We start from the raw sequence: 20,771 nt of genomic DNA, 5'->3' as shown, positions 1-20,771 counted from the left end.
CCCGTGGCTGCATGCATGTCCTCCCACAGACCAAAGACCTACTGTTTAATTGATCATTGTAGATTGTCGTGTGATGAGGCTAGGATTAAATCGGGGTTTGCTGGGCTGGAGCCACATGGATCTAATCCATACTGTATCTCAAAAAAAAAAGAAAAAATTCTCTAAATGAGGATTTGAAATTTGCTAGCACAGGCCATGGGCTGGGCAATGGGATTAATAGGGGATGAGTGCCTACTGGTTGGCGTGGATGTATTCCAAGGTGTGTGGTACTGGCAGATACATTAGGGACATTTAAGACACTCTTGGATAGGTACATAGATGAAACCTAGACCATTCCTCAGTCTCACTCTATGAGTCTAGTACCATATCTAGCTATTCCTTGCATGTATCCTCATTATCAAAACTACAGACAAGTTGCATTTCTGCCAGGTAGCTCCTCCCTGTGATTTATCGTCTCAGAGGGTACTGCTGAGTGTGAAAACACACAACCCTGTAGAATCTTCAGAAAGTCGTTTCCAAGCAAGAGGCTCATCGCCATGGCAGTATGCATATTTGGTTTAATTTCTGGAAAACCAAGACTTATCAGAGAATATTAATTTTATTCTTTTCACATAGAATATAGAACACAACAGGTCCTTCAGCCCACGAAGTTCAGCCGACATTATAACCTATTCTAAGATCAATTTAACCTTACCCTCCTCCACAGCCCTCCATTTTTCTATCATCCCTGTACCTGTCCATCTTAAATACCCCTAATGTAACTGCCTCTGCCACCACCCCACGTTCCATGCATCCACCACTCTCTAAAATTATGCCACCATCATTAAAATGATGTCACTTCTGCCAGATAATGTTGCTCAGATGCTCAGGGTATTTTAGAATAGACCCATGACCAAGCATTACGTTAGACATCTGAAAAGATAAATGCATCTTTCATCTTGCCTTTCCAGAGTGCCGTAGTGTATTACTTATGACACCAAAATACAAGTATTTTAAATTGCCTACCTTCATTCATAACTCTCCTATATTTAACTTATGAAGTCCTGTCAGAATTTCATGTATTTTATTTGTTTGATTTTACTTTTTGTCATTTTGTATTTCCTTTTATTGCTTTATCATCATCAAGGACTCTCACCACCCAGGACATGCTCTCTTCTTGTTGCTGCCAGCAGAAAGGAGGTGTAAGCACCTCAGGACCTGCACCACCAGGTTTAGGAGCAGTTATTAACTCTCAACCATCAGGTTCTTGAACCAAAGGGGGTAACTTCACTCAACTCCACTTGCCCCATCATTGAAATGTTCCCACAACCTATGGGCTCACTTTCAAGGACTCTTCATCTCATATTTTTGATATTTATTGTTTATTTATTTATTAATATTATTATGTTGTGCTTTTTCTGTTTCGCATGTGCAGTCTGTTGTCTTTTTGCACATTGGTTTTGTCTGTCTGTATTGTGTTCGGCTTTTCATTGATTCTATTGTGTTTCCTTCCTTGTATTTACTGTGAATGCCCACAAGGAAATGAATCTCGGGGTTGAATATGATGACATATATGTACTTCAATAATAATTTACTTTGAGCTTGTGAACATTATGTTAATCTCAGTCTCAAACATACTAAATCATTTTCCATGTGAATGTAAGTATCTACTTCTCATTGATGTTTTGCAAAGGTTAGAATTAAATCTTTAGTTTGTCACGTACATTCACAGGAAACAAATTTGATTGTCTTCAGTGTTTCTCTGCTTTGCGTAACACTGTCACCCCAATCTACTTTCCAGCAATTGAGCTACTTTTGAAATGTTGCCACTGCTGTAATATAGAAAATGTGTCAGCCAGGTTGATCTGGGTACCTCTACAGCTCTCTGGACTATTGACAGATGAATTAATTTTTCTCTATTGGGGAAGGCTAACTGGGTACTCAGTTAAAATATTTTCCGGGAATCTGAAACACTCCCTCAATAATGCACTGGGGACTTGGGTTAGATTTTGACACTAAATCTCTGGAGTAGCCCTTGACCCAAAACTTGACTAGGCCATGGTTAACACAAGTGATATTTTTGTGGATCAATCCAATAGATTTCTATTAATGCAGAAAATGATAAAAGGCACAACGTTTTCCAAAGTAAAACCATAAGAGCATCAGACATAGGAGGAATTAGGCCATTCAGCCCATCGAGTCTGTTCTGCCATTCCATCATGCTGATTTATTATCCCCCTCAGTCCTATTTTCCTGCCCTCTCCCCATAACCTTTGACATCTTGACTAATCAAGAACCTATCAATTTCTGCTTTAAATATACCCAATGACTTGGCCCCCACAGCCGTCTGTGGCAATGAATTCCGTAGATCCACCACCCTCTGGCTAAATAAATTCTTCCTCATCTCTGTTGTAAAGGGATGTCATTCTGTTCAGAGTCAGTGCCCACTGGTCCTGGACTCTCGCATTATTGGAAACATCCTCTCCATGCCCACTCTACCTGTGCCTTTCAAAATTCAATAAGGTTCAATAAAGTCCCCTTGGAAACTATTCCTTAAAAATTAATTAATGCATTAGACAATCTTCTGCCAAGCAAGTGCAGCTAGTTATATATTGCTCTGTTGATTAATGTGTCGGTAGGTGAGCTAACTTCATCTTGTCGATATTGAATTCACAGCTGAAGAATTCTTGTAGCTTTATGCTGTGAGAAGGTTTAGTACACATTTGGACTCCATACTGCTAAATTAAAGTTTGTAACCTTTTGTTTTCATATTGGCAATGTTTCAAAGTAATTTATTTTTGGTTCAGAGCTAGGAGGACAGTAAGCACTGCACGGTAGGAAACTTTGTCACATGGTGTGAGCAGAATTATCTGCAGCTTAATGTGAAAAAGACTAAGGAGCTGGTGGTAGACCTGAGGAGAGCTAAGGTACCGGTGACCCCTGTTTCCATCCGGGGGTCAGTGTGGACATGGTGGAGGATTACAGATATCTGGGGATACGAATTGACAATAAACTGGACTGGTCAAAGAACACTGAGGCTGTCTACAAGAAGGGTCAGAGCCGTCTCTATTTCCTGAGGAGACTGAGGTCCTTTAACATCTGCTGGACTATGCTGAGGATGTTCTACGAGTCTGTGGTGGCCAGTGCTATCATGTTTGCTGTTGTGTGCTGGGGCAGCAGGCTGAGGGTAGCAGACACCAACAGAATCAGCAAACTCATTCGTAAGGCCAGTGATGTTGTGGGGATGGAACTGGACTCTCTCACGGTGGTGTCTGAAAAGAGGATGCTGTCTAAGTTGCATGCCATCTTGGTCAATGTCTCCCATCCACTACATAATGTACTGGGTGGGCACAGGAGTACATTCAGCCAGAGACTCATTCCACCGAGATGCAACACAGAGCGTCATAGGAAGTCATTCCTGCCTGTGGCCATCAAACTTTACAACTCCTCCCTTGGAGGGTCAGACACCCTGAGCCAATAGGCTGGTCCTGGACTTATTTCATAATTTACTGGCATAATTTACATAATTACTATTTAACTCTTTATGGTTCTATTACTATTTATTATTTATGGAGCAACTGTAACGAAAACCAATTTCCCCCGGGATTAATAAAGTATGACTATGACTACCAAGCTGCTGAGAACGCAGTATTAGAAATCAAACCATCAGGGCAGAATGTGGAGGACAGGTCGATAGGAATAGGCAGTTTAAATGGCTCAGCACAGATGGAATGGGCCGAAGAGCCTGTTTCTGTGCTGTACTTCTCTATGACTCTAATATCTGAGATTTGTTTCATCTCACCATTTTCACTGATCATTGAAAACTGCGGCTTCAGACTGTGCATTTGGTCTGGAGTTTTTGCAGTGAACGGCTGAACATCAGGGAAAGCTGCATGCAAACATCTGGCACTCCTTGTGCTGTGGATTTGATCTTTCCTGATATCCGCTATTGTTGGGCATCTGCGCTAGAGTATGTGTGAGGACGTAAAGCCGGCCAAGCAGCTAATCAAATTGCAGTTTTAAAATATAAGAAGTATTTGTGGCATGCCGATTTATTTGTTGTATTTGTGAAGGCCGAATTTTAAAAAAATCAGAATCAAGTTTATTGTCACTGGCATAAATCATGAAATCTGTAGTTTAGTGGCAGCAGTATAATGTAGGCATAATAAGTTATTAAAGGTTACAATAAATAAAGCAAGAAATTTAGCCTGTCCCCTAAAACCCTCACTAATTTTTATAGATGCACCGTAGAAAGCATTCTTCTCGGGTGCATCACAACCTGGTATGGAAGTTGTCCTGTGCAAGACCGGAAGAAGCTGCAGAAGATCATGAACATGGCGCAGCACGTCACACAAACCAATCTTCCGTCCTTGGACTCACTTTACACCGCACGCTGTCAGAGCAGTGCTGCCAGGATAATCAAGGACACGACCCACCCAGCCAACACACTTTTCGTCCCTCTTCCCTCCGGGAGAAGGTTCAGGAGCTTGAAGACTCCTACGGCCAGATTTGGGAACAGCTTCTTTCCAACTGTGATAAGACTGCTGAACGGCTCCTGACCTGGATCTGGGCCGTACCCTCCAAATATCTGGTCCTGCCTCTCGGTTTCTTTGCACTATCTTACTTTCCATTTTTCTATTTTTTATTTATGATTTATAATTTAAATTTTTAGTATTTACTATCGATTTGTACTCCAGGGAGCACGAAGCGCAGAATCAAATATCTCTGTGATGATTGTATGCTCTAGTATCAATTGTTTGGTGACAATAAAGTAAAGTAAATTAATAAATAATTAGTGTGAAAGAGGAATAGTGAAATTGTGTTCATGAGTTTGTGGACTCTTCAGTAATCTGATGGCAGAGGGGAAGACACCATTCCTAAAATATTGATTGTGGGTATTCAGACACCTACACCTGTAATGTTTTTGTTGAAAGTGATTGAATATTTCAGAAGATTGGTAGTTTTACATAAAAACTTTAATATCTGTGACAATGAACTGCAACAGCACCAAATTGAACTGAATCGAATTAAACTGAACATTTCTTGACTGTTTCAATGTGGTTTCATGTTTTATATTCTGTGTTTTTGATCATTTTTTTGCCTTTTGCGTGATTTGTTCTTTAGTTTTGCGCACTGGATGTTTGATGTTCTCTCGAACGGCTTCCATGGTGTTACTTTGTTTCCTGGCTGTGGAAAGACGGATCTCAGAGTTTTATGCTGCATACATTACTTTGATCATAAATGTACTTTAATGTCAAAGATCCAAAGAGCACTCAGCCTTATTTCTGGGTCTGGTAAATTAATTTTAATCCATGGGTGAATAGTGAATGCAATTATTCAGATAGCATCTCTATCCTGGGTGCTTGAATATTTTTGTATTCATTTCACAAGACAAATTACCAGTGGAATATTTTCCATTTCATTATTTTGTCACTTGGGATTCCTGCCTTTATCAGAAATCTAATATAGAAACTGAAAATGTTGCGAATATGCAGGAGAACAAGTAACATTGGTGGAATAAGAAATTGCTAGAGATTCGGATGGACGCCCCTTCAAGCAGAAGGTTTACTTTTCTCTGCCCTGACCTGATGTCACGGCCTGCAACGAACTGGCTGTGGACTCACTTCTGTGAACTTCAGTTCTGAATGCTATTTGCTTACTTTTACTGTTTGCACAATTAGTTTCTTTTCCTGCACAACTGGGTGTTTAACTGTCAATTTTTAACGGGTTGTATTGGGTTTCTTCGCATTGTGGCTGCCTGTAACGAAACAAATCTCAAGTTTATATATAGTATACATACTTTGATAATAAATGTATGTTGCACTTTAAACTTTGAAAGATAATGGAGTTTAATGAATTTTAAGCAAGTAAATTTGAATGGTTGCCTTACCTTTTCTAATAACACAAAGGAAATGCAACAGTTGCTGGGACTGCTGGACTTCAGCTGGTTGTTCCCCTCTATAGATGCTGCCTGACCTGCTGATTTCCTTCAGCACTTTGTGCGTGCTGCTCTGGATTTGCAGCATCTGCAGAATCTCTTGTGCTTATAATTTGCTGCGGATTTCTTGGGCAGAAGTTTTCTCAATAGATTGATACAGTTCAATGCAAGAATGAAGGGAAGTCACCTCTTGTAACATTTATGTGGATGCATTAAAAGAACAGTTAATTTGAGGATATAGTTAAATATCAATTTGGAGAGGATGCAGAAGAGTTTTACCAAAATGCAGCCTGGTTTAGAGGGCATGTGCTATCATGAGAGGCTGGACAAACTTGGGTTGCTTTCTCTGGAGCACCAAGGGCTAAGGAGAGATCTGATAGACATTTGTAAGATTAGGAGAGGCATAGATAGAGTAGACAGACCGTATCTTTTTCCCAGGGTAGAAATATCTAATACCAGAGGGCATGCATTGAAGGTGAGAGGGGGTAGGTTCAAAGAGGATATGAGGGTAAGTTTTTCACTCAGTGTGGTAAATGCTTAGATTGCACTGCCTGGTATGGTGATAGAGACAAATATATTAGAGGCTTTTAAGAGACGTTTAGATAGGCACTTGGATATAAGGAAGATAGAGAGAAGTGGACATTGTGCAGGTAGGAAGAATTAGGTTTCGGGGTTTTTTTGATTTACTTTTTAGCTAGTTTGGGCCAAAGGGCTGGGTTCCTGTGCCATACTGTTGTACATTCAATGTTGAAAGAACAGTCACTAGTTAAACCTCCTTTTACCAGCAGCCTCAAGTGTATATTGCAACTGGCAAACAAACTCTGGTCCGAAGATTAAAGATTAAAGTTTAGTTTTATTGGTCACATATATACATCAAAACATACAGTGGAATGTGCTAATCAAATCATCGAGGATTGTGCAAGGGTCGCCAGGCTTTTGGTGGCAATGTAGCTCACCCACAGCTCACCAACCCTAACCCATACGTCTTCAGAATGTGAGGGGAAACCAGACCATCTGGGAGGAAACCACGTGTGGGAAGAACGTGCAAACTGCTTACAGACAGCAGCAGGAGTTGATCCCAATCTTGCAGCTGGCACTATAATCGCAATGCACTAACCTCTACGCTACCCTGTTGCTTTTCTTTTTTTTTGCGTGTGCCTGCGTGCATGCGAGTCTGTGCGTCTGCGTGTGTGGGTCCGTGCGTCTGCGTGTGTGGGTCCGTGCGTGCGTCCGTGATGATGGATTCTTCATGGCTTTTACAAGGTGTGGAGCGAGAGGGAGAGAGAGAGACTGTGTGACACGTCACTCCTCACACAGACATTTTTACAAGGGGAGGGGGAGGGGGAGGGGGAGAGGGAGGGTGAGGGGGAGAGGGAGGGGGAGGGGGAGGGGGAGGGAGAGGGAGGGAGGGGGAGGGGGAGGGGGAGAGGGAGGGAGGGGGAGAGGGGGGGAGGGGGAGAGGGGGGGAGGGGGAGAGGGGGGGGAGGGGGGGAGGGGGAGAGGGAGGGGGAGGGAGGGGGAGAGGGAGGGGGGAGAGGGGAGGAGGGGGAGAGGGAGGAGGAGGGAGGGGGGAGAGGGAGGGAGGGGAGAGGGAGAGGGAGAGAGAGAGACTGTGTGGCGGGCCACTCCTCACACAGACATTTTCGCGTATTTTCCCTTTTTGTTTTACGAGGTCGAGTTGCGTTCTCGACACTCAACCTGGCACGGATGGGAAGCATGCTCGGGAGCGGACCCGACTGGTTTCAAACTCGGGAACCTCCACTCCCGGGTCCGTCGCCGATGTTGTTGCGCCACCAGCCGGCCTGGGTTGCTTTTGTTATGACCTTACTTGGATTTCTGCTGCAATTTGTAAACGAGAAAGGTATTAAACTGTGTCAAATATAATTTATTAAGTGCCTCCACTTGGCTTGGCACAGCTATGACATTAGGATCCACTCACACTGAAGGCCAAGTAATTGAAATTGCCGCCTTTAGATGGCTTCGCCGTGATTCTTTCCAAGTCCCAGAGTTATCTTGCTGTATTTTACTACTTTGGAAATGGATCTGTCTTGAGAACAGCACAAAGTGGGCTGTATATTTGAACTCTGATGCTGGGACACATCCGAGGATGCACTGGGACATATCATCAGTGATGGAACCCGGGGTCACTGGGTGTTTCTGGTCTTTCAACATCAGACACTCTCGCCCAGGCAACCCAGCCAGTGCTGAACTTACTCTGGCTTATGTCCCAGCAGCACTGGTCTACAGGTCACACCTCTTGATTCATAACCATCTGGAGGCTCGCTCAGCAGCCTCTGTTATGATCCCAGTGACTCTTTCCTTTGCAGCCCCCGTAATTCCAAGGAGAGAGTAGGTTCAGCACAGTGAGCAACTACCAAAACCTCCGTATCCTCACCTCTGTAGACTCACATTGTGCCCTCCACCCCTGTCTCTGGCACTGCTCCACCAGCTCCTGGTATTTGGCTTTCTTGAGAGATATTTACCTGAGGAATTAAAAGAAGAATAAAATGTGGGAGGAGAAGATGGCAGCACAACAGTTGGGCGCGCGGCCTTTCCGGTGATGAATATCTGTTATCTGTCAAGTAGCGGACCGTGCACAATCCTGATTTGATGGAGACAGACGTAAGAGTACGGAGGAACATCTGGAAAACTTCTGAAATGCCCATTTCGCTGCCGCTGCTACTGTGTGGTAACCGGAATCTCCGGAGCAGAAGGCCCCAAAATCCTTGGCTTTGCTTGTTTCAGCGGCCGGGGCGAGGTCGAAGGCGCTCGGCAGAGGATGGCGCTCGGCAGACTGTATTGGAGTGGCTGGTTGGAGGCTCGAAGTTTTCGGACGGATGGACTCAGTGTTGGCTGTGGTCGGCTGCTTCCAAGGTATCGGCAAGTTGACGGTGCCTGGAGGTTTATGGCAGGGAGTTTCTCCCTTTTGCCGCCTGCTATCAGGGACTCGGGAGTCGATCAACTCGGGAACTTTGACACTTTTTTTTTACTGTGTCCATGGTTTGTTCTTCATCAAATTATGGTTTTGCTTTGCACTGCTGTAACTATATATTATAATTATGTGGTTCTGTCAGTGTTAGTCTTTGGTTTGTCCTGTTTTCTGTGGTATCACTCCGGAGGAACATTATATCATTTCTTAATGCATGTATGCATTTCTGAATGACAATAAAAGAGGACTGAGTGTTCTCATAATCTAAAAGAAATAAGAATTTCAGCTGGGTAATAACTTACACTTCTCCTTTGCATATCCTCTTTGTGGAGTTACTGTGTCTTACAGTTTAACTTTTAATGTTTGTATGAAACACATACGCACACCCTTAGCTTTTTCTCTACATGCCGGCTTCCATTGTAAATGTTCATATCACTTGGAAAGGGTCTTGCTGAGGCAAGGCACGGATTGAACTGTGTTCGGCTGTGAAGAAGGGCCGCATGGTACCGCAGCGATTAGTGTAACACTATTACAGCGCCAGCAACGCAGATTCAATCCCTGCCTCTGTCTGTAGGGAGTTTGTACGTCCTGCTCGTCACCATCTGGGTTTTCTCCGGGTGCTCCGCTTTCCACCCACATTCCAAAGCCTTACGGGTTAGTAGGTCAATTGGTCACATGCATAGGCTTATTGGGCCAGAAGGGCCTGTTACTGCACTGTATCTCTAAATAAAATATATATATTTTTTTAAATGTGTAAACCATGCCCAACTTGTCAAATATATTGTGGTGTCCTTCTCTGAGTTTAATTCAGTCCTGTTTCTGAGTTTGGTTGTGGTGGATGTTTTTAACAAAAGATAGTCTCTCATGATTCCCAGCCTGGGGTTCACGGACCCCTTACTCGATGGTATTAGTCCATGGCATAAACAAGGTTGGGAACTCTCATCTTCTGTTCACTCTCATACAATTTCCATCAGATAACCACTCGGGTTTTCTTCAGTCACACTGATCTGAAAATAACAACTCGGCATCGGCTAGCTGAATAGATATCAGTCATTAGCCATAATGCTTGAAGGTATCCAATTTCGTTCAAAACTAAATGCCATGCTGTTTATTATTGGTTCCTGCAGCACATCATGAGCTTAGGGTAATTAGTAACTAGTTTATTATTGTCATCTACCAAGATAAGGTGGAAGCACTTTGTAAACAGGAGAATTTCTGCAGATACTGGAAATCCAGGGTAGCACCCACAAAATTCTGGTGGAATTCAGCGGGTCATGCAGGTCTTGTGTCCGAGCGTTTCACCTCATCACATCAAGGTAGTACAAGGGGAAATCCATAGCAGATTACTGATGATACAGGACTTTTAATTCCAAATATAAAAAGGCATCCGTTAGTCTTGCGAGACCATAGATCTGCGCCTGGAAAGTCTTCATTCTCCAGGGTGCAGGCCTGGGCAAGGTTGTATGGAAGACCAGCAGTTGCCCATGCTGCAAATCTCTCCTCTCCATGACACCAATGTTATCCAAGGGAAGGGCATTAGGACCCATACAGCTTGGCACCAGTGTCATCGCAGAGCAATGTGTGCTTAAGTGCCTTGCTCAAGGACACAACACGCTGCCTCGGCTGGGGCTCGGCTTCAGGTAGCTAGTCCAATGCCTTAATCACTTGGCCACGTGCCCGCACTTCCAAATATAACAGTCAAGGTATTCATTTAGCATTAAGGAGGCCATTGAGCGTATGTTGTACTTGGCTTCTAGTAGCAAAGTTCCCATCAGTCCTCTTCCATGGTTCTCCTCAATAAACTTCAACGTTCAAAGTAAAATGTATTATCAAAGTGCATATATGTCACCATATACAACCTTGAGATTCATTTTCCTGTGGGCATCCTCAGCAAATCTATAGAATAGTAACTATAATAGGATCAGTGAAAGATCAGAGTGCAGAAGACAACAAACTGCGCAAATGCAAATATAAATAAATAGCGATAACTAACAAGAACATGAGATAAAGAGTCCTTGAAAGTGAGATCATTGGTTGTGGGAACATTTCAATGATGGGGCAAGTGAAGTGGAATGTAGTTATCCCCTTTTATTCAAGGGCCTGATGGTTGAGGGGTAGTAACAGTTCTTGAACCTGGTGGTGTGAGTCCTGAGGCAGCAGCAAGAAGAGAGCATGTCCTGGCTGGTGGGGATCTCTGATGATGGATGCTCCTTTCCTATGACAGCATTTCACGTAGAAGTGCTCTGTGGTTGGGAGGGCTATTCTTTGTCAAGTACATAAAAGTGTCACATAAAAATGCTAGAGGAACTCACCAGATGAGGCAGTATGTATGGACAAGAATAAACAGTTGATGTTTTAGGCCGAGGCTCGTCATTATACAAAGTCCTGATGAAGGGTCTCGGTCTGAATCGTTGACTGTTTTTTCCTCTCCATAGATACTGCCTTATCTGTTGAGTTCCTCCAGCATTTTGTGCGTGTTGCTCTCTGGATTTCCAACACCTGCAGAATCTCTTGTGTTTGAGGACTTATCCCACTCCCTTTTAACTGAATCTGTTTCCCCTCTCTCACAGGTAGTCAATACTAGGTCATATGTACTCGGCATGAAAAGAGTTGTTTTTCTCTTAAACCCTGTCGATAAATCACCAACCGACACCGAAGCCAATCCATTGCTGATCGATGCGCACCTTTAACTCACACACGTTTCTCTCAATTTGTTGCAGCTAGTTCTGAAGACGGGGGATTGTGGTGCTGCTGCTGCCTTTGTTCTTGTGTGGACCAGCACCGGAAGCAAGCAACGGAAAAGAGGAGAAAGAAGCGGTGAACGAATAAGAAACGAACCCAACCTCCTACCGAAAGAAAACGGCATGCCAACCAACCAACGCCAGCTACTTATTACACCAAACCTGAGTTTGAGAAAACCGTATAACCATGGATATTTAGAACTTTGTGCAAAGCCAAGTAGAAGCACTTTATGTTTTAGACTACTTTCTGTTTATACTGTACCTGCAGTATAGTACACATTGTGATGTGTAAATGCATGCTGTAAAGGGCTTGGAGAAAGGGAATATATTATAAAGGGCGATGGGTTGAAAAACCTCGTGTATGTTAACCTGCGTTGTTCTGTAGCAGGTTCACTACGAAATTCAACATTTACCAAATGAAAATGTCTTGCTGCCACTTGTAGTTGGCAGTGACAGGAACACGTGTATAGTTAAATGTACCATTTGGGAGGATTTTTGAAATCATGAAGAGCTATAAGAAAGGGCCTCGGTTTATTGAGGCCTATTCTGAACAGTGTTTTCTTTCCACTGCCAGTTTATCCCAGCTTCAGTCACGTCACTGTTACAAATAATTTCATTTATCAAATCATCCCACGGTTACCTTCCCACCTGTTAGGCATACTGACACAAGCATTCCTATAATTTGCGGTGTGCTCCTGTGCTTTACACGCCATTTTAATTTCTGCCCCCCTCCACGGTATTCTATTCCAAAATGAGAATGCCAAAAAAAAAATGGTTTTGATGATGAAACACACAGTCAGACATCTGCTGCATTTATGCAGAGGCTACCAGGATGTTTCCAAGGTTCAGAGATGACAGGTAAATGATTTGCAGTCAGCATTGGGGATTGGATCACTTTTGCAACACTGTTGGATTGATTACGGGCGTGGCAAGGTGCTGCGTGAGCAGTAATACATTCAATTTATGTGTTGGTGACAATAAAAGCTCTCTGTAACAGGCTGTCTTACAATGGTCTACCAATGCAATTCATAAGTGTTTATGGCTGCCAGTTCTTGCATTATTTCCTAATGAAGCCTCTGTGCATGATAGTCCTGGCTCTTCTTTGAAATATTAAAACACTGTAGTGGTACCAAAGCATTGCACTCAGTGGCCACTTTATTAGGTATACCTAAAGAATCCACTGCTGTAGCCCATCCACTTCAAGGTCCGACGTGTTGTGTGACCTCCCTGGATTGCCTCCCCCTTCCCTTTCTCCTATGGTCCACACTCCTCTCCTATCAGATTCTCTCATCTACAGCCCTTGACCTTTCCCACCCACCTGGCTTCCCCAATCACCTTTTAGCCTGCCTCCTTTCACTCCCCCAACCTTTTTAATCTGGCGTCTTCCCCCTTTGTTCCTAGTCCTGAAGAAGGGTCTCGGCCTGAATTCTCAACTGTTTATTCATTTCCGTAGATGCTGCCTGACCTGCTGAATTCTCCAGCATTTTGTGTGTGATGCTGTTCTGCAGATCACTGTTGTAATGTGTGGTTGTTTGAGTTACCGTTACCTTCCGGTCTGCTTGGACCAGTCTGGCAATTCTCCTCTGACCTCTCTCATTAACTAGGTGTTTTCAACCACAGAAATGCCACTTACTGTTCTTTTATTTCTTTTTTTTTGCTCCATGCTCTGTAAACTCTAGAGCAGGGTTTCCCAAACCTTTTTATGCCATGGACCAATATCATTAAGCATTGTATCCATGGACCTCAGGTTGGGAACCCCTGCTCTAGAGCTGTGCAATCTGTTGCACTTGAAGGTCACAGGAGATCGGCAATTTCTAAAATACTCAAACCACCCCATCTGGCACCAACAATCACTCCACAGTTAAAGTTACTTATATCACATTTCTTCCCCTTTTTGATGTTTGGTCCAAACAACAACTGAACCACTTTTATGCATTGAGTTGCTGCCATATGACTGGCTGATTTGATATTTGCATTATTAATGGGCAGGTGTACAGGTTTATTTAATAAAGTGGACACTAAGTGGATTTGTTTTACTTAAGTGGCTGCCAGTGTTATTATCATGGAGACACTGAGTAGAATTTTTAAATCTGCACCCTATTTCTTCTTGCATTGCACTAGAAATAGAAGGTATGTGCTTACCTTTTGCTCTCTTGGAGTCAATAAGAGCTACTCTAGGGAATAAACTATTTGCTAACTGTGCGAGGGAATTAATTCAGTTCCTGGACGACAACCATTAAACCCATTACTGGCCAAGATGAAGCCTGAATATTGTTTTTAAAAATTTTTACAGAAGGCACAGTCTGTTGCATTTAAAAGTAACCTTTATATGCCATTTTAATTTCTACCACCACCACACCCACCCATATTCTATTCCAAAAATGAAAATGCAAAAATTGTTGAAGAAGCACACAACAGCTACCGGGTGTTCAAATGTGGCTCCAACTCCATGTACAAATTTGCAGATGATTCCTCTGTCGTGGGCCGCAGCTCAAATAGCGATGAGTCAGAGGACAGGAAGGAGAGAGAAGCTTAGTGACTTGGTGTCATGACAACAAGCTATCTCTCAATATCAACGAGAGAACTGGTCATTGACATCAGAAAGGGGGGCAGTGCCTTTGTGATGACATAAAACACCCTCAACAAGTGGTAGCTTTTATGCAGAAGCTACCCGTGTGCTTTCAAGATTTAGAGAGTTTACAGGATAAAAGTAATACTTAATTGTATCAAATTTCACTTGTTGAATTTAAAATGTTGACAAAATCCAACAAGCATTTTTCTTTTAGATTAATGGAGGTCTGATATTCAATGTAGATTGCAATTATGTTGTACAATATTTCAAAGTTTAAAGTAAACTTTATTATTAAAGTAAATATATGTCACTATATAGAACCCTGAGATTCAAAGGCATGCTCTGCAAATCTATAGAAGTTGGATTGAGCTATTCAGAGTGGAGAAGTCAAGGCAGGGTTTTCGATGCCCATTCAGCTAACCCGGGTGTGAGGCTGGATCTCTCTTAGCACCGAGCTGGTTTGGAGAGGTCGAGAGCAGCTTCGGGCTGGGTTGTGAGGTCTAGGCCCAGGACGCTTCGCTGCGGCAGGACCTGGGTCCTAATTCGAGGCACAGTCTGCTGTTTGCACAATTGAAATACCAGCCCAGATAGACTGGAAAGTCAGTGTTTCGTGGACCAGAGGTAAGGGTTGGGCCAATTTCACTCTGAGGCTGCGAGGCTGCCCCAGCTATGTGCTTCGTGTCTATGAGCTTTGCAGCGATTTGCTCCGCTAATAGGATGACCTGAGCCTGAGGCTTTGGGTCTACTTCTGGTTGCTCCAGGGATTCAGATCTAAGGACTCAATCGGGTTCAGAATGCTGTTGATCGCTTCTTTTGTTTGCATGATTTGTGGGTTTTTTTCTCTTTCTCTGCACATTGGGTGTTGGTCTTTAATTTTTTTTGATTGGGTTCTTTTGGGCCTCTTGTTTTGTGGCTGCCTGTAAGCAGAGAAATCTCAAGAATGTATAATTTATACATTATTTTAATCTACTTTGAGTCCTGAATCTATAACAGGATCAATGAAAGACCAACTGGAGTGCAGAAGACAACAAGCTGCAAATGCGAAACATATTAATGATGTCTGGTTCTTCACTTGTGAAGATCAGGAGAGAAAATAAATTCTCCATTGCTTTGCTCCCTACTTGCACTGCGCATGTTTATTGTGAGGATTGGTGCGTGTGGACTGATTCCGCTCTGTAGGCCAAGGAATGTTCCACAATGGCACAGCGAGCTGCGACGTCCGCAAGGCTGTAGGTTGAGTATTGGAGTTTTCCTTCTCCTAGACACACTGAATAGGCAAGGCCAATGAGTCCCACCTACCCGGGTTTGGAATCTCCTAGGCTGGCTGCCAGCCAAGGTTGATGAGCCCAGCCTGCCCGCTGGACACTCAGTTGTGCCATGACACGACAAACTCAATAAGAACAGGGACAACACATGAAGGTGTTGCTATGGTCACAGAAAGGAGAAGTTACAGAAGATGTTTCACCTTCCTTAAATGAGCAGGATGTCCAGCCCAGGACTCACCAGTCCCCAAATATATTAATAAATAATGAGAACATGAGATAACAACATAAAGGGTCCTTAAAAGTAGATCACTGGTTGTGGGGACGTCTCAGTGGATTGGCAAATGAGTGTAGTTATCCCCTTTTGTTCAACAGCCTGATGGTTGTGGGGTATTAGCTGTTCTTGAACATGATGGTGCGATTCCTGAGGGTCTTGTATGTTCTACCTGATGGCAGTCGCAAGAAAGGAGCGTGGCCTGGGTGGTGAGGATCTCCGATGATGGATGCTGCTGTCCTACGACAGTGTTTCATGTGGACGTGCTGAGCGGGGGAGGGCTTTACCTCTAATGTACGGGGTCATGTGAGGTTTTATCTTTAGGATTCATCGTCCATGGATGTTTCTCATGTTTGTGTATCAGAATCAACATTTTTTTTATCACTGACATACATCACATAATTTGTTATTTTGTGGGAGCTGTACTGTGCAAGACATAAAAGTCAAGGCAAGTTTATTGTCATTTAACTATGTACATGTATACTGTCAAATGAGACATTTCTCCAGACCAGGGTGTAAAGCACAGTAGTACACATAGAACACACAATAACATTAAAGTAAGAGTAAAATCTACAAATGAAATACACATAAATAAACAAAGTAAAGGGAATAAATTAAATATTGTTGGCTACAGAACAAATTAACTGGTGACACTTCAAATACAATGTGGCAGGGTGCTCAAAAGCCTAAGGGCCTGAGGGAAGAAACTGTTTCCCACTCTGACCGTTCTTGTCTTTATACATTGTACTCTCCTGCCTGATGGTAGAAAGTCAAAAGGGATGCTGGGTGGATGGGTGGAACCCTTAATAATACTAAAAAAATGTACTATAAATTACAAAAAAAAAAGAGCACAGGAAAGGTACAGAGAGGTAGTGTTTATGGACTGTTGAGAAATCTGATGGTAGAAGGAAATGGATTACTCAGAACATGATACCAGACCCTGAAAAGGCATATAGGAATTGAACAAAAATGTGTTAGGAGAAGCATACGGCAAGGTAATGCCTCTCTGTGGTATTCTTTCCACACTTAAAACAAGAGAGCACCAAAATTTCTTTCAAAGCTTCATTCTAAATAGAGCATTGCCGTATTCTGTGGTTTAAGTTTGGTGTTAAGGATTCCTTTTGGAATATCATGTCATTTCATGTCACCATTGTGCATTTGATATTAAGAATGAAATGTTACATATTAAAGAGTTACGTACTAGTTTCATGAACATGCCTACCCCCATTTCAGCGCTTGAGGTTGGACTTAACAATAGGCGATTGACCATGGTCGTTAATCCATAATGAAAATGGCAGAAGCTGACCAAACAAAAAAGAGGTGTAGTCAGTATAGTGTGGCGTATCTGAAATATGGAGTTATACCAGCACCAAGCAATTGTGACTTGGATAGGTTGGGTGAGTGGGCAAACTCATGGCAGATGCAATTTAATGTGGATAAATGTGAAGTTATCCACTTTGGTGGCAAAAATAGGAAAACAGATTATTATCTGAATGGTGGCCGATTAGGAAAAGGGGAGGTGCAACGAGACCTGGGTGTCATTATACACCAGTCATTGAAAGTGGGCATGCAGGTACAGCAGGCGGTGAAAAAGGCGAACGGTATGCTGGCATTTATAGCGAGAGGATTCGAGTACAGGAGCAGGGAGGTACTACTGCAGTTGTACAAGGCCTTGGTGAGACCACACCTGGAGTATTGTGTGCAGTTTTGGTCCCCTAATCTGAGGAAAGACATCTTTGCCATAGAGGGAGTACAAAGAAGGTTCACCAGATTGATTCCTGGGATGGCAGGTCTTTCATATGAAGAAAGACTGGATGAACTGGGCTTGTACTCGTTGGAATTTAGAAGATTGAGGGGGGATCTGATTGAAACGTATAAGATCCTAAAGGGATTGGACAGGCTAGATGCAGGAAGATTGTTCCCGATGTTGGGGAGGTCTAGAACGAGGGGTCACAGTTTGAGGATAGAGGGGAAGCCTTTTAGGACCGAGGTTAGGAAAAACTTCTTCACACAGAGAGTGGTGAATCTGTGGAATTCTCTGCCACAGCAAACTGTTGAGGCCAGTTCATTAGCTATGTTTAAAAGGAAGTTAGATATGGCCCTTGTGGCTACAGGGGTCAGGGGGTATGGAGGGAAGGCTGGGTTCTGAGTTGGATGATCAGCCATGATCATAATAAATGGCGGTGCAGGCTCGAAGGGCCGAATGGCCTACTCCTGCACCTATTTTCTATGTTTCTATGTTTCTATATAATTGCTAAATCTGGAGAGCCCATATAATTGGAGAACAACTTACTTTGCCAGCAGTAAGTGAGGTTCTGAGTATGGTTTTGCATAAGTCACCAGACAAGTAATTAAAGCAATCCTGCCTAACAACAACTCTGTTCAAAGATGAATAGATGAAATGTCTGAGAATGTGGAAGACACTTTGTGCAACATAATTAGGACGAGAGAATTTGCTCAACTTTGCTTAGCTTCTTGGTTATGTTTGTTTTATAAAAGATTAAAGCATGGTTCAAGAGTTGTTATTTGCAAGTGAACTAGAAACAGATATGGAAAGAGAGTCGATAGTTTGGATTGATGAACAATTTTTCAAAGAAAAGGACATTTCCGCTTACCAATATTCTTGCTTGCACAAGAGATGGGACACAGTTAATGACAGGATGCCACCATGATATTAGTACTTCCTTGGAAAAAGCTGTACTTAACATATTTATCATTCTCTGTGTAATTTACACACAACATCTTGCCCCAAAAACACCTAAGTGATCAGTTGCACAAATCATTACTGTTATCGCAATGATAATTAAAATCAAGTCCCATGCTCTCGATTCTAGACTATTTTGAGAGTTTTGTATTGAAAATGATGAACATTTTGAACACTTGCTGTTGCACACAGAAGTCAGATGGCTCTCAAAAGGAAACTCTGAGAACTCTGAGATGTTTTTATGCGCTCTTTGAAACTGATAAAATTCTTAGAAGACTCAGTTGCTTCATTCAGTAATCAACCCACTAATATTAGACATGACATCGCTTATTTGCCAGAATTATCAGCAAAGTTTAATGAAATCTGTCTTCATTTGCAAGGAAATGATGTGAAACCTAACAAAGTCAAATCAGTCGTCTCCACATTTCTGTCCAAGTTAACCCTATTTAAGTGCAACATTCACTGTCTTGACCTTTTCCAATTTCCAAGCCTCTCTGAGTTAGAAAAAAAAGGAGTACCAGATGATCTTCAAGTATACTGTGCCCGCCTGCACGAGCTGCATAAAGACATGTCAGAGAGATTTCAGGATCTCCTCTCAGTCTAAATTTCAGATTGGGTAATAAATCCATTCCTGAACACTTGTAAAGAGGAATTAACAGAAGGATGGAGGAAGAACTGATCTCGCTACAAAATTACTTTGAGCTGAAGCCAAAGTTCAAAAACTCATGTGGAGATTTTTTGTTGCAGTAAGAAATCTCTCAATTCTATTCTGCACTGTGGAAAAAAGGTCAAGATGTTCTATATTGCCTTTCCAACATCGTATTTAGTGGAGCAAGTTTCAGTGCAGTTATTCAACTTCTTTTAAAGCGATGAAACAGACGGCAAATTACTGAACATGGGGAACTGAGACTACTTCAGAATGACATTCATCCTGATGTTGAGAAGCTGATATCACTGCGCTAAGCCCATCCATCTCATTGAAAGGCAGACAAGCAATGAAGTAATGAATAGTTGGACTACTAATTTCGTGGCAATTATTTTTACTGTAATTAAATAAGGAAATAATTTTATTTGTAGCTTTAAATAGATTTGAATAATTTTCACGATTATTTGCAGTCCCTATTTTCTTTCACTGTGCATCATGGTTCAAAATTTTTTATAGATTTTAAGTAATGGTCAGAAATTGAGAGGGAATGCTGGGGATGTGGTCTGGGACCAAGGAGACTGTAACCCAAAAAGGTTTGGGAACTACTGGAATACATGATAATTGGCAGGTAATTGAATAGTTAGAGATACAGGGGGATCTTGGAGAACCGGGAGAGGTAGGTGAGGTCCAGTTGTTGTTCGGACCAGACATCGGAATGGGATATAAATGTGATCTAAATTACTTTGACCATGGAACGATTGTTGGTGCCAGATGGGGTGGTTTGAATATCTCAAAAACTTCCAATCTCCTGGGGATTTTCATGCACAGCAGTCTCTAGAGCTTACAGAGAATGCTGCAAGAAACAAAATAAAAACATGCAGTAGGTGGCAGTTCTGTGGGCAAAAATGCCCATTAATGAGAGAGGTCAGAGGAGAATGGCCAGACAGGTTCAAGGCGACAGTAACTCAAATAACCACGCATTACAACAGTGGTGTGCAGAAGAGCATCTCTGAACACACAATGTATCAAATGTTGAAGTGGATGGGCTACAAGCACCAGAAGACCATGAACATACTGTACAGTCAGTGGCCACTTTATTAGGTACAGGAGATGCCTAATAAAGAAGGCCATTGAGTGTAAATTTACATGTATTAGGAATTTGCTGTGGTGCGTTGGCAACATGTGCAACAGAAAAACAACAATATTCAACAATTATGAAGAATAAAAATAAAGTTACAAGTTCAGATATGGAATAAGTGTACAAAAATGCATAAATACATGTATTTACAATGTAAACAGCATTATAAAAAGTGTTCTGATGTGTTTGCAGTGCTGTGCGGTGGCTGAGGTAATAGATAGAAGGTGGTGGGGAGAGGAGCTAACTGCAATGTTTGATCAGATAATATCTAGCTGCGGAAAAAAAACTGGCAAGTTGGCAGAGTGTTATTTTAGCATGTGGTTTTGAGCAAACGCGATTTTCTAAAGCAAATTTGTTCACTTGTCACTCTGCTTCGGAAGAGATATTAGCCATTGGTTGCTTTTAATAAATTAGTACATTTGTGCAATGCTTTATTGTATCTCTCAGGAATATCTCAAAGCGTCTTTTATGAGAAAGGCAGCAGTCTTTTTGCACGCAGCAAAGTCCTCTAGACAGCAAGGAGAAGGCAATTAAAATTGCAGATAATTATTGTTTTAAATGTATAACATTTTCTGGTATTCTAAGCCC

The 20,771-nt window shown here is 42.4% G+C and overlaps 1 protein-coding gene across 3 annotated transcripts in view; it reads left to right on the top strand.

Annotated features, from left to right (window-relative positions):
• stk11 (serine/threonine kinase 11) overlaps nucleotides 1-17,331 on the top strand; it is a 140,951-nt gene extending 123,620 nt beyond the window's left edge. Inside the window, exon 10 of one of the 3 annotated variants that reach the window (XM_063032486.1) lies at nucleotides 11,571-17,331. Coding sequence is in view for 1 of the 3 variants with exons in the window: in XM_063032487.1 (XP_062888557.1) it covers nucleotides 11,567-11,667 (101 nt within the window). In the remaining 2 variants the exon portion in view is untranslated. Of the gene's footprint in view, nucleotides 1-11,566 lie in introns of all 3 variants that reach the window. The other 2 variants (XM_063032487.1, XM_063032484.1) reach the window with 2 other exon arrangements.
• Nucleotides 17,332-20,771: the final 3,440 nt, after the last annotated feature.

This window comes from Mobula hypostoma, chromosome 24, assembly GCF_963921235.1.
Source record: "Mobula hypostoma chromosome 24, sMobHyp1.1, whole genome shotgun sequence".
In the NCBI taxonomy this organism is placed as follows: Eukaryota; Metazoa; Chordata; class Chondrichthyes; order Myliobatiformes; family Myliobatidae; genus Mobula; species Mobula hypostoma.
Note: the sequence above shows the minus strand (reverse complement) of the source record. Positions and strands in the feature narration are given on the sequence as shown.